Consider the following 14,158-nt stretch of genomic DNA (forward strand, 5'->3'; position numbering starts at 1 on the left):
TAATCCATAGGGGGGGAGGCGCAGAAAATGTTTGGAAACCACTGGGGGGACGCAGAAGAAAAAGTTTGGGAACCACTGTCCTACGTAATACCAGTCTTCTACCTGTAAAAGGTTTAACAGCATAAAGTAATCTATCAGTCAGAATATTATTCTGAAAGCATCGTCCTTGTCACTGGTCAAACTAAAGGAATCCATCTAAAGTTCACTTCAAGCTAAAGCTACACATATGGTTGTTATAAGTAATGGTAACATGCTGATTTTGAATTTCTTAAAGTCTTGGCTCAGGCACTGAGAAAAGGAGGATTTGAAGAGTGGTTAATGCTGTAACTCACAAACCTAAGCAGTCATGCTCTACATTTTGCGATAATACGTCATTATGAATAATATAATATGGCCTCTTTGATGTAGAGAGCCATTGCTATGAAACTTGGCTTTTCTTGTTTGTTTGTAGCAGGTACATTCCATTTTAAATTAGCTTTTTTGGTATCCACTATTTATGCTTTTTAAATCTGTATCTTTCGTGGCTCTATAATTTGATCATATTTGTCATTTTTAAAAGTCTAACTTTAAGAAAATCTCTCTCCACACTGATGCTTTCATCCACAGTTTGACCCAGTAAGTTCGGAGTGGTTGGGGATGCCTTCCCAGCCAAATCCTCGGTGTCTGTTCGGCCTGGCCGAAGTTGAAAACTCCATCTTTGTTGTCGGTGGTAAACAACTGAAGGAGGGAGAGCACGCTCTGAGTTCAGTCATGATCTATGACAGACAGTAAGTGTATCATGTGTGACTTCCCATAGACTTGTAATCATTTAAAGATATCTAAAATAACCAGATCTGGAAATATGTGCTCCCTTCCAAATAACAACTCTATTGGTCTTGACGTTCACATTTAACACTGATATGATTTGCTCATAGAGACACATGGTCTTCTTTGCTCACAGGTCGTTTAAATGGGGAGAGTCCGACCCGCTGCCTTATGAAGTGTACGGTCACGGGACTGTAGCACACAACGGTCTTGTCTATGTTATCGGTGGAAAGTCTGAGAGCAAGTAAGTGGCTTGTACGACACTCAACGTCACATGTATTAATTATGAAAGAGAAAAATGTCTCAATGCTAATTTTGTGACTTCCCTTATCTGGTCTTTATGTTTCTAGTTGATTTGTTCCAGTTTATTCAATTGTGTCACTATAGCACTGAACTAACAGCACATAAAATAGCAGTTGTTATGGTATGATGATGTACCATTCATCATAACAGCTCAGTTTAAAGTTTATAAAGTTTGCTTTTTTGATGCACATATATGGCATAGAACACGACCCGTTTAAGAGTGGAAAACGTGCATAAAAAGTACCAAGACAAATCAGTCATTTTCTCTTGTTTCTGTATATATTGTAAGTCAGTAAATATTAAGGCCTTCAAGGAGCACAGTGAAGGCAGGCATGCCACAGTGACACACATCGCCAAACAGAAGTAGATCTTGAACTTTTACAGTTAATAAAAGAAATCTGTAAATCTTTTTTTAATGTGTTTTTTCACCAACTTTTATCAAATGTGGCCCTATTTTACAAAAGTGTTCATAAAACGGGGCCCCAATTTTTTCCAACGTGGTGTTTTAAATTATTTCATGCAGGAAATGTATGAGAAGAGTCTGCGTCTACGACCCCACCAAGTTTGAGTGGAAGGACTTGGCTCCTCTGACGACAGCCAGATCTCTGTTTGGCATCGCCGTCCATCAGGACCAGATCTACGTGGCCACGGGAGTGACCGACTCAGGCCTCACCAGCTCGGTGGAGGTCTACGACATCGCAGCCAACAAGTGAGAAAAACATTTTAGGGTTTATGACACATCACACTGATAAAACAAGCAGGCTTTTTACTTTAAACAGTGGAATTAGTGTAACAATCTGCATATATTTTTTGGGGTTGACTCTCTTCCTATTATTTTCATGGATTCATCTGAAAAAACAAAAATACAATTAGATTGTGGTCATGGTACAAAACAATTACTGAAATAATTTAAAATCTACATTAACAAGGCGGCATGCAAATATTTTCTCATACAAACACAGTTGAGATATTCCTTTCATTGGCAAGATACAGGGTTAAGAAACTTAGCATGTACGCAGATTTGAGTTTTATGGAAGCCTTTAGCTGCCAGAGCAATAAATCCAGCAGCAAGATCTTGTTATAAACTATACGAGAAGCTTTCTCATTTTAACAAAACAAGTTTTATGTTTCATTAAAACGAGGAACGTCCTTGTTTTACTAAGCTATAAAAATACATTCCTTCTTAACCTTTGTATGTAGAAATGGGGTCCAACCGACCCCACACACGTAAAACTTGTATAATTTGCCATAGTCCTCTACGTTTGCCTCAGTCCTCCCACGAACAAGGGTGCGGTTTCTTCTAGAGACAGGTAAACAGTCCTGGAGTTGTTGCTCTTTTTACTGTTAGGACTGTCAAAACGAGAAAACACTGATTTTAATGATATGTAAATCTTGTAAATCTAGCCCCTGTAGTTAAATTCATCTGTAGAATTTAGCATTAGCAATGATGCTGAATTAGTTAATAGAATCTTTCTTAAATATATTTACATTTTTAACACTATTCTAACAAGTTGGCAGGAAAATACTCTTCCTGACAACCACAGCTAAGACTTACCGTTCATTAGCAATCTTCTTTAAGGTTAAACAATTTAGCAAGCTAGCCTTTAGCACTTAGCCTTTGCTAAGCTAGCCAAAGTTGGATTAAACGTTAATTCTTTCTCCAGCAATGACACTTTATCAACCAACATCAATTTTTAATATTCATTATGTTCATAATCATGCAAAATGAAAAATACTAGCCTTAGGCTACCGTTCAAACAAGAACAACTGTTAATGAATTAACAAATTTAGTTAATTTCTAATTAACATGTTGAGGTGTAGTTACACAGAAAAAAAATATATACAACATTGGTCAAAAATAGCCATAATTAAACATATATTAACTAATACACTTGATTTATGTGTAAATATTTCTAGTTGTGCGTATGTCTTCTTCCAAAATTAATTTTTAAGTGCATGAGATCAATATTAGTAAATTACTGAAGAGCATATATACTATTCCGATGATATATCAGAACTAACAGTTTGGGATCATAACACCCAGAGTCATAGGTTAATAGTGTTAAATTCCTGTTGATTGTGTTTCTTCCTACCTGCAGGTGGTCTGAGTTTACAGAGTTCCCTCAGGAGCGCAGTTCCCTCAACCTCATCTCGACAGGAGGTTACCTGTACGCCATCGGAGGCTACGCCATGATGCCCAGCGAAACCAGTGAAGAGCCTGTACCAACTGAGATGACCGATATCTGGAGGTGAGAGGCCACGTTACATGACGGCTGTGATGTCTCACTGTTTCTTTGACCTTTTGTGATTTAAATGCACATAAAGATTGTGATTAAAGAAAAAAAAAAACTAAAACTCATTATATAGATTCATGACAGAGTGGAATATTTTAAGTCTTTATTTTTATGACTCACAGATGCTAAAATTCATAATTAATAATTATCTAATTAATTAATAAAGCAGAGTATTTTAAACAGATATTTCAGGCTTTTGAAAACATGTTAATTTTTATGCACTGAATACTGCATAGGGGCTCATTTTATGGGAATTACTGCATCTGTGGAGCGAAGCATGGATTTTATCAGTTTCTACTGAGATGTGTGTAATTAAAATATTTAATATCTGAGTTTCACTTTCTGTATATAAGTATAGGTTATTATATTTTATTTTTTTTAACAATATCCACATTTTTTAGATGTACCAGTCAGTTAATCTCCAGTATCTAAAACATAAATGTAAAAAAAAGAAACCCTGACATCCAGCCCATACTGTATCTGTGGCGGTCCTCCAGTTTGTAAGCTTAAAAACCTCAGTCGTGCTGCCACGTTCATTTTAACAAAGAGCCTTTCTCATCATGGTCAGCGTTTAGGACGAACCATGCAGATAGAAGCGCATAGAGTCTGAAATGGAGAGTTTGGATTCTATTATTTTTATTTCTCTGAACGTTGCTGTGTCTAAACTCTGGGTTTAATTTGCGTGGATGTCTTCTCCTAGGAACATTAGTAAGTATTTTATCTGCTGTGTGTTGTTGCAACACCGGTTATATGAAACCCTACAAGAGTTTCTCTGAGGAAATCATTCTTTGAAGGTCTGCGTCTGGTACACTGGGATCATTGTTGCTGCTCTACACCGTTTCACAATGCTACGATGAGTACAACCAGCACTAACATGTGTGTCTTTACTGCAGATACGATGAGCCAGAGAAGTGCTGGAACGGGATTTTGCGAGAGATTTGCTATGCAGAGGGATCCACCATTCTCCCAGTGCGACTCAACACTCTCCGCCTCACCAAGTTATGATCCAGCTGAACTGCTGCTCTGTTGGGTTTCACGTTGTATGCTGGAGGAAATATAATTCTTCTATGTGGACATTTTCCTAAAATTAGCTTGGGGTACAGAGTGATTCAGAGGCAACCCTTAAAGACAAGAAGAAGCAATGGGTTATGAGATCAGAGTGAAGCTGTTTTATCATGTGCTGTACAGCAGGGGGAGACAGAGACATGGCAACTGATTAAAGCCAAAGAAGAAGGACAAACATCACCAACTTCAAGAAATTTTGATCTGTGTATCTTTCCTTTTGGTGTATTGTTTCATTAAGTTTGTTTACTACGTATATTATAATGCTGCATTCAAATAAAAGATTGTTGAAAAAACTACTTTCATGGCTGAACAGAAAAGGTACTGAAGCCAAATCAGAGTGCAAATGTTTATATTCATTTTCATTTGTTCAGTAACAACCTTAATTCTACACCACACAAAAAAAGACACTTCCTCTAACAACAAATTAAAGAGACTCTGTCATCTTTACACTGACATGATGCAAATAGCACAAGTGGGAAACGCAGTTTTAAATGTAAACCTTGACTTCTAGCTGACACCTGAGTACTAAGCATCATCATAAATTGCATCGTAAAACAAATCTGTTTGCATATTTACATTATAGCAATATATATACAACAAGAGCTCTCTGTGACGTTAAGTTCAAGGTACATATTTAGCTCCGTATTTAACCAGCACGGGAAAAGTCACATGATTTACGCTGTAGTTCCCATTTCCACCACTCTGATAGTTTCAGTTTTAGTTGTTTTTTTTTTTTATTAGTGGGGTAAATGGGCTTATATACTTAAAAAATATTCACACCTCTTTAGTTTTTACACATCTCACCGTGTTACAACCGTATCAATATAGTTTATAGGAATTGTGTTGTACACCATCAAAATTAGCATTTAATTGCGAAGGAAACTGTCCACATTTTTTCTAAACGCATACGAATCTGAAAAGTGTGGCTGGCAAAACTACATTTAATCTGATACTGCAACATGAAATCTTTCCCAAGCAATTCCCTTTTGAAATGTTTCACTTAGGAAACAGAGTGAAGCTCTAAGCAATTTATTCTCAGCATAAATCTAGCAGTTCTGTTCAGATGTTTGGTAAGCTGAAAAAAGAGAATGAAAAAAATGTACTTAATTTGTTACATGTAATCAAATTAAGTTTGTCAAACTTAATTCATTTACATTTGTTAAACATGACAACTTAATGAACTTCATATATTTACTTGGGTAAACTTAATTTTATTACGTGTAGCAAATTAACTTTTTTTTTTCAAAGTGGGATCACTTGTTTTCTTTTTTCAGTGTTGAAGATGATAACGAACACAGCAAACATCAGGGTTTAAGTTCTTAAAGTCAAAACATCAATCCAATGTCATTTACGAGTTTGTGACTTAAAAATCACAAAAACAACTGTTCACAGACGATGTCCATCCACTCTAACTAGGCTTGAGTTGTTTACAAATGAGAACAGGGAAAGAAAAATTGGCATCTATCTGCTAAATTAGACCTGAAGCTGTGATCATACTGAATGTTTAACACTTTTCATAGTTCTATTTGTAAAACCTTTGTAAAAGAGCTGTTTAGAAACCTGGCCTAAAATTAAAGAAAAAAAAAAGCCTAAATTAAATAAACTCACAAGGGAGTCGTAATGGAATTATAATGAAGCTGAGGAAAACATTTTCATCTTTTTATATAAAAAGATTCATCCTTAGGAAACAATGAACAGATGAAAAAAAAAAGACAATTTATCTTGTCAATGTCAACGTACACAAATGTCAGTGGAAACAAATGGTAACAACAGTACAGGATATTAACAAAAAAACCACAACTAAGCCATTTATGCATGCAGTCCAGACAACAGAAGATGGCTTCAGCATTCACTGATGTTACACATCTGCTACATCCAGAAACTAAAAGCCTCTGTTATCTGAGCAAAGTTTCACAAGCCGGAGCTTGGAATGTTATCCGGCAGTAATTCAGCCGAGCGTATGGTCCATATAAAACTGTCACAGACAGGATAAGCACATCCAGTACGCTAGCTGTGCTATGGACGCCTCCTCCTCAGTGACTCCTGGTCAGAACAGTCCCATCACCGATATCCATACATTTTGTCCCCTTTGCAACAAAACCCTAACCTCTTGCTTCTCTTTGGATGATCAGTCAGCAAACGATAATTAAGTTCCTTTTAAACGCAGAGCAGCTAGAGGAAGATCTCCCTGCCTGTGTTAGCACGTTGCTACGCTGTAGCCAGTGTTGCTGTTGTCAACATTGAGTTCAGGTTTGTTTATTTGCTTGGTCTTTTTGCCAACTCTCACACTAAGTGATACTTAGTGATATATAGCTGCTGTTTCCCCTTTGTCTCATGTCAGTCGTTTAAATCTCACTCAAAGCAAAAACACTTCTTACCCACTGTGCTATTTTTGACTGGTTCTAAACAGAGTGACAATTTAACATTTTGCCTCCTTGGTAGGTAGTTTGTAAAGCAATGCAGACACCTAGGAGTCATGTAACCACTAGCCTGCGACGGCTCCTGTTTGAGATCGACTAGATTTTATTCTTTACAATTATTTGGTCCAGTTTAACTTATCTGTGGAACAAAATTATTCTTCTGCATTGACATTTTACCAGCTAACGTTGCTCCTCTGTTAGCTTAAAGGTGAATTCAGGATGACTTCTTCACACTGAGCTGAGAATTTGCCGCCTCTGAATTGCTAGTTTATAAAATGTGATTATACTCAAAGGCAGACATTTACGGTTAAATAACCAAGTACAATGTCACTTTTTTTGATTTATCAGAACCTATTTATCACAGTTATGAGATCCAATCAATCTTATCTAGGTATTACAATTGTTATTCAAGCTCAGAACATAAATAATCGATTCATAATTCACAATTCATTCAAACAGCCAGTAGTTAATGATATTGTCAATGTGCCACTTTTGGTACTAATGTGTGTTTCTTTCCCTTGGATATTAGTATTTTTGCAGAGGAAAAATACGATTTAGATTCATGATATTAAGATGCTCAGTAATATTTCTCAGTTAAGTTAAGTTTGTCTCAGTTGTTTGATCTGCAGCATCATCTGCCATGATGGCCAAGAACGATCGCCAAGGAGACAGACTCATGTTAGTACCATGACTCCACATTAAACATGATCCAACGTATGAATGAACGAGCGGACAATATTAAAATGCAGCTATAGGTAGTGAAAACAGGTCCCTCTTTGACTATGCACTCTGTTAAGTGTTCAACGTGCATGACAGCAGATCTGCATGTCATCTGCATGTGAGCTGTGCTGGAAACTCGGGCGTTATAGCAGCTTAAAGCAGAATCCACGAGTGTTGAAAATGCTCGTGAATAAACCAAATCAATCACGCTGAAAAGAAGCAAAAGTAGATTTGTGCCACTTTTAAGTTCTAAAGACGATCATTACCCTTGTCACCACTTGTTTCAGCCTCCACATCCACTCCTTCATAGCTGGTGTGTTATGAGTCACATGCTGGCTCAAACATGCACGGCCCAAACCCCTCCAGCTCTCCGTTTTGTATTCCTCAGTGAGAAAGTCGTTCGAATCTGTCTAAAGTTGCTTGTCAAGCAAAGGCAACGAATCAGCTTGAATCTCAGTTCTTTTTTTTTCTTTTTGTCAGAACTCTTTGCAATTATTCTTGATATGTACAATCTTGTTCCTAGGTTTTAAATGTTTGAGGCTTTTATTTTGAAGTAAGAAAGGGACATCCTTCCTCCTGTCTTTCACAAATCTCGCTTCACGTTGGAACGAAAAGTTGGTGACCCTGTGCCAGTAGTCAGCCACGCTGCAGTTCAGCGAAATCTCTCTCTGTGATCGTAGCTGCTTTTATATAATCTGGAAAAAAGAAAAGTAAAAAAGAAAAGGCGTGTACCTTCTTTACATTTCATTAATAAGAAAGTGTTGTTGGAGGTGTCAGATGACTTTGTGCTCTGGCGAGAAAAAACACTGAGCACCTGTTGCTTTTCATAGCCAGCATATAAGATTACAACAACAAAAACAAAAAAACAAAAAAACAACAGAAAATCCATGTTAGGATTATCATGGCCTCTGTACACCCAGTGTATGGCAACAGTACGTGTGAGTCACACATTCGTTAACCGATAATAAAAACCAGAAGGGGGTCAGATTGCAGAAAGGTGCTCCTGGCAGGCCGAAGCCCGCCGCGTGATGGGGCTGCATTTGGTCAGCAGGGTGATCTGGGTGCTGAAATTGTTGCCGTTGCTCCCGATGGACGGCTGCTGGTACTTAGTGTCGGCGCCGAGGAACCGCTGCAGCATCCACCTGCGCCACTTACGCTTAACCTCGGACTGCACCTGCAGGGGAGGCCGAACGAGAGAGCAAACAGTGTGGAAAGGGGGAAGGAGGTGGAGGGATGGGTTAAAAAATAACAAACTCTGTGGCTTTTTAAATGAGAAGAGCAAACACCTAAAAAAAAAACAACTTTGTTTGAATTTACTCACCTCTCCGTTCAGGAAGCAGTACAGCACCGCAACGACGAAGCCCTGTTGGAGAGACGCAGAGGTGAAGGAAGAGAAAGCCGTGCTGCACAGCACAGCCGAGGGAAATGCTCCAAATATTTGCGCATGAATAATGACGGCAAGATTAAGACCAACTTCAGGCTGAGACAGGAGGTTCATCATGCGGACGTCTGGGACATGTTCCCGGGAGATAGCGCTCTGAGCCAAAACGGTTATAAACGGGGAGGATTTTCCACCGCTGGCTTTCCATTTTTGCACTTTGCTCTCAACATCCATGTCCAGTGGAGTACTGTAAATCAGGGGTGTCCAAACTTTTTGTACCAAAATCGCCGAGCCGACAACACTCAGAGGCCAGTTATTTATTAAGAATGCAAAAGCAATTTTATTGTTCTTTTCTTTTTATCTGCTCTGCAGTAAATTAAAGTAATTTTTCTGTGGAATTACACATCCACAAAAAAAAAGAAAAAAAGAAAAACAAGTTTCCTAACTTGATGGTCAAGATATTGTTTTTAGTTTTTCCCAAAATCCCCCAAAATGAGAGCTGTCTTTGAAAACCCTCAGCGAGATTTAGCCCACTTTAATTGTTAGGTGTGACTGAGTCTGTTTTTGAGTAAAACGTCGCTGGAGATTTGTTAGATGGCGTTAAAAGTGAAACCAAAAAATAAATTAATAAATAAAAAAAAATAAGGCTAATTAAAGAAAAACACTTGTTTTGTACATAAAAATTTCTATTTAAGATGTAAAATTGTCATTAAAAAACACAAAAAGTCTCCATCTGCATCAGCCTAATTTATACCGCTCCTGACCTGCATCAAGGGCCACACAAAACTCCTCTAAGGGCCACAAATGGCCCCCGGGCCGCACTTTGGACACCCCTTGCTGTAAATCAAGTAACTTATTCCAAATGCACAACAGTAACTATTAAAACACACTATTCTGTGTTTCTCTTGATATCACCTATTAAATGTCCATTTATATAAAGACTTTCTGTCTGGCTGAAATGAAAACAAACAGGCTTTGCAAAGCGATCAGGTGTGTTACCTGAAATGAGCCCAGAACCAGATCGAACACCATCCTGAGCTGCGGGTGGATGTGTTCGGGGATGAAGGCAAATATTATGTAGTTTATCCCAAAGAGAGGGATTAATAGCAGGGTGGATTTAGTCAGTCTCCTGAAAGCAGCATAAACAGAAGGAGGAAAATGTATAAACAATGTTTTTCTTTTTGTTTTTTACATATTTGTTAAAACTGTCCCTGTTGTTACAGTATAATAAGATTTTCTGTCTCCTTCCTGTGGTCCTATTGCCATCTGCAGAAATACACCAGTCAGAAACAACCAATCAGCCAATCAGAGCCAGGAAGAGGCTCTTAGCACTGTCAATCAGCCCTGTATACACATTGCTCTCCCTCTTTTAGTTATGCATTCCTTTGTGTTGCTCTACTTACATAAACATCTAATACAAACTGTGTGTTTATAACATGACAAAATTGAAAAAAATACGCCTGAATGCATCTGGAAGGTATCGTGTAGCTTAGTTCGCTAAGAACAATAACTTAACAGCAAATTTTAACAGCAGGAAATTCAGCTGAACGTTAACCTTTGCCTTAACAGACACGTTGACGTTTGGCAAAGGCAAACCTACGAGTACTGGTTGGACTCCTTCCTTCCGATGTCGGGACAGTTCATTTTCTGCTGCAGAATCCGGATTATGCAAATGAAGAGGAAAAAGTTCATCTGATGAACAGAGAAGTGGGACGCTGGTTAACGGGGAGCATCAACGTGAAGCGTCAAGAGCCTGCGTTTGGTGTAACTCACAAGAATGGCAACTAAGATGGGCGTTTTGATGATCCACCATGACGCGTCGTCGATTGTTTCCCAGCATCTGACAAAAGAGAGAGCATAGGTTAATAAAAGCAGGAAGCAATACCACATTTATAATATACACAAAACATTTTTTTAAACTATTGACTCTGGGAGCTGATTAGAAATGCATGCCACACTTTTCAGATTAATTTTTTTAATGTAGTGTGTTGGAGAAACAGTTGGGAAACTGTCCAGTTTACGGTTCAACGTTTCGCTGCTAAGAAACTCTCCTACATTTGCTAATTACAACAGTGCTGTTAACTTCTAAGGTGTGAAAGCTTTATGATCGAAACAACAAAAAAAAAAAAAATCAGCAAGAAAAAATGGAGTGAGAGCCTATGTGAAGTGTCCTTCTTCATGAGTCTAAGAATTTTTACCAGTTGTAAAAAAGTCGTTGAGTCGTCAGTCAAACCATCAGCTAAATTACAGGGAACTGGCTTTCCAACAGTGCGTGCACCTGCTCACCAAAAGTTCTTGTTTTCTGGGATGTTTTTAGAACATGACAGAACGCTCAACTCACCCAGGAGGATTTAAATACACTTTTGTAACCACCCAAGCAGAAATGAAGATGGTTGGAGCCCCTGTGAACGGACAGCAGACAGAGTTATCTGTAACTTCAGAGTTAAAACATTCATCGTCTCAAACTGGAGTCATTGGCTACAGCCACGGGCATCCAAACAACCATTCGCAACACCAAGATGCTCCTAATAAGTGGGTGAACCATGCCTGAATTACTTTACAGCCGAAGCAGTTACGCATTTTTTTCAGTATGCTTATCTTTTTTTTTTTTTTTTTTTTTTTACAGGATTCTTATGAGCTCAGTGCCAGTATTGGTTCATCTGGGGACTCTGCAGTGAAGTCACAGGGTTCTCTCCATTATCCTGCTGGAAAAGACCAATTCAAGCCCATTTTATAGACATTTTATTGGTGTGTTAGGGAAAATAAAACATGGTTACTGATCATCCGTCTCAATGATTTTTAAAGGGCGAAGAAAGATGTAAAAGCAAGAAGCGTCAGATTTTGGCAGCTCTTCTGTGAGAAAGTTTGGATTTTAATGAATGACTGACACAAAGAGGAAACGTTTAATCTTTAGGCTAAAATTGGTTTCATGTTTTTGATAACTTAGTTCGGCTCTTTGAAAATTAGTTGAATCGTAAGCTGCAAGTGCAGAGATGCTGAAATCAACATTTACTTTGCAAACATGTCACATAAGTTCTTTAAAAAAGCGAGACTGCCATGTGAGCACTTACCCCACCCAATCAAAATGTACCACCAAAAGTACTTCCTCTCTGAGAAGAAGGAGACTGCCAACAGAGCGTGAAGGTAGAGGCCCTCCACCAGCAGCCAGAAGTAACTCGCCATGACTCCATACTGGAACAAGACCACTACCGCCTTGCAGCCCACCTGCAACACAAACATCAGCCTGTGGCTCACTGCTGTCACAATGTAAATGTATTTCAAGACGGAAATAATGAACTTTAATTCCCATATGAAATTGCTTTTGCAATTTTTCTTCTCCTTTTTACAAAGGATTTGCCATTTAATTATCCAATTTGTGATTATGCCGACGACACTGTTGTTTCATCCACTTGCTTTCATCTTTTCTTAAAGAGTCAGAGCCACGTGCAATTTAATGTTAGCTTGGTTTAAAGTGGTTCAAACAGAATGTGATGTGTGCTGTCTGACTGAATTTTAGACATTCTTCTCATTTGGTTGTTGATTTTGATGTCAGCACTTGTGAAGGTTGACTCCCTCAAATATCAACTCCTCAGTGCGGTTAATTATTTAGCCTTTCGGATGAGGAAGAAAATAACAACATGCCTCAATGGTTGAATTAGCTTCAATTCGGTAACAGGGGTGTGCATAAGACTGACATAACACTGTTATAAACATGATATAACACCTAACATGACCATGAAGAAGTCTTTAAGAATGTTTATGACTAGTGTCATGAAGAGACATTCGGTAAATAATGACAATTTCAATGCAAAGTTGGTGATTTTAATGGACTTTAATGCAAGTTTTAGTTCAACTTTGCATTAAAAGTGTCATTATTTACCAACTAATGGAAAGTTGGTGATTTTAATAGACTTTTAGTGCAATCTTTGGTACATTTTGTCATTATTTACCACTTCATGACAACAGTCACAAACATTCATGAAGACTGCTTCATGTTTAGAACAGGTGTTATGTCATGTTTATGACAGTGTCGTGTCAGTCTTATGCACACCCCTTCAAATAAAGTGTTACCAAATTTTCATTTGCACCAATTTATTCCCACATGTGTGGACTTTAACTGTCCTATCAAAATTAAAACAATAAAAGACCCATAGATTCATTATTCTGTCCAGTCTCAAAATCAATATCCTTATTTTTAATTGTTCTGGCTGTATATCATTTCTAAATAATGTAGAAACACAATTACAATTAAGAGCAACGATGAAGTAGTTAAAATTGGGAGTTTATGAAAGTTTATTTTTGAAACTCTTCATGATGACAAAGTAAAGTGCTGCCTAAGATGCCTTTACATCATACAACCAGACGTGATGAATTGGAAATCATGTTTTGAAATGTAAATTTGTCTGTCGATTTCAAGCCTCGCGTTTGCTCCCAGTGGAATAAAGCTCGCGTTCTTTAAGGCATTTGCAAGGAATGATTCACCAGATTATAGCAGAACATTCTGCTCCAGCTAATCTGTCTGCTCTGATGCATTTTATCTTCATTTAAATGAGGCATCGGCTGCGCATTAAGAAACGGATAGAAATCCATTTGAGCCACACGTGGACAAACTGCAGGCGAAACGAAAATAGTGTCCCGTTATCAGAGACCACTGCCGTCCATGACGCACAGCGTGAAATATTCACAGCTGTGTGAACGCCGGTGGTCACTGTGGCGAAGGGGAGGAAAAACGGCGCGAGAACAACTTTGTGATGATGTGGTTAAATGTTAATTCTGTTATCTCCAAAGAAAAGGCTGTTTTGTTTTTTTTATATATATATTTAGAAACATTTTCCCTTCATTCATGAAGCAAAAATAAGGCAATTTAATATGAGTCAGGTTTTGTATAAGTTACATGTAATATTTGTGCAAACAAATTATTTGTTTCTCATTTTTTAAGTTTTATTTTTTTTCTTCCATCATTTATGACCTATAGCTGTACTTGTAAAACATAAAAAAAAATCCTGCTGTTTCTCCTATTCGGATCGTGAGCCTGGATCTCGACGGTTGTGCTGGTGTCATTGGAGCTTTTTGCATTGTGAATCAGAGACAGAACAAAACAGAAGGCGTCAAGCATAAAAAAACATCCTTTGACCCACTTGAGCTTTTCATTCCAACTATCTTAAACCAAA

At 38.0% G+C, this 14,158-nt stretch overlaps 2 protein-coding genes across 2 annotated transcripts in view; one reads left to right on the top strand and one right to left on the bottom strand.

The window, feature by feature from the left end:
* LOC103138383 (kelch-like protein 40a) overlaps positions 1-14,158 on the top strand; it is a 27,896-nt gene that overhangs the window by 2,466 nt on the left and 11,272 nt on the right. The window contains exons 2-6 of the mRNA XM_007552553.2: positions 607-767; positions 941-1,048; positions 1,631-1,816; positions 3,207-3,356; positions 4,295-8,004. Of these exons, the coding sequence (XP_007552615.1) occupies positions 607-767; positions 941-1,048; positions 1,631-1,816; positions 3,207-3,356; positions 4,295-4,406 (717 nt within the window). The 3' untranslated portion in view covers positions 4,407-8,004. The remainder of the gene's footprint in view (positions 1-606; positions 768-940; positions 1,049-1,630; positions 1,817-3,206; positions 3,357-4,294; positions 8,005-14,158) is intronic.
* Positions 8,010-14,158, bottom strand: part of LOC103138384 (vasoactive intestinal polypeptide receptor) — a 27,036-nt gene continuing 20,887 nt past the window's right edge. The window contains exons 8-14 of the mRNA XM_016671770.1: positions 12,059-12,212; positions 11,329-11,389; positions 10,761-10,827; positions 10,588-10,679; positions 9,987-10,116; positions 8,928-8,969; positions 8,010-8,780 (exon numbers count right to left, since the gene is read on the bottom strand). Of these exons, the coding sequence (XP_016527256.1) occupies positions 8,589-8,780; positions 8,928-8,969; positions 9,987-10,116; positions 10,588-10,679; positions 10,761-10,827; positions 11,329-11,389; positions 12,059-12,212 (738 nt within the window). The 3' untranslated portion in view covers positions 8,010-8,588. The remainder of the gene's footprint in view (positions 8,781-8,927; positions 8,970-9,986; positions 10,117-10,587; positions 10,680-10,760; positions 10,828-11,328; positions 11,390-12,058; positions 12,213-14,158) is intronic.

The sequence above is a fragment of the Poecilia formosa genome, unplaced genomic scaffold (genome assembly GCF_000485575.1).
Source record: "Poecilia formosa unplaced genomic scaffold, Poecilia_formosa-5.1.2 Scaffold49, whole genome shotgun sequence".
In the NCBI taxonomy this organism is placed as follows: Eukaryota; Metazoa; Chordata; class Actinopteri; order Cyprinodontiformes; family Poeciliidae; genus Poecilia; species Poecilia formosa.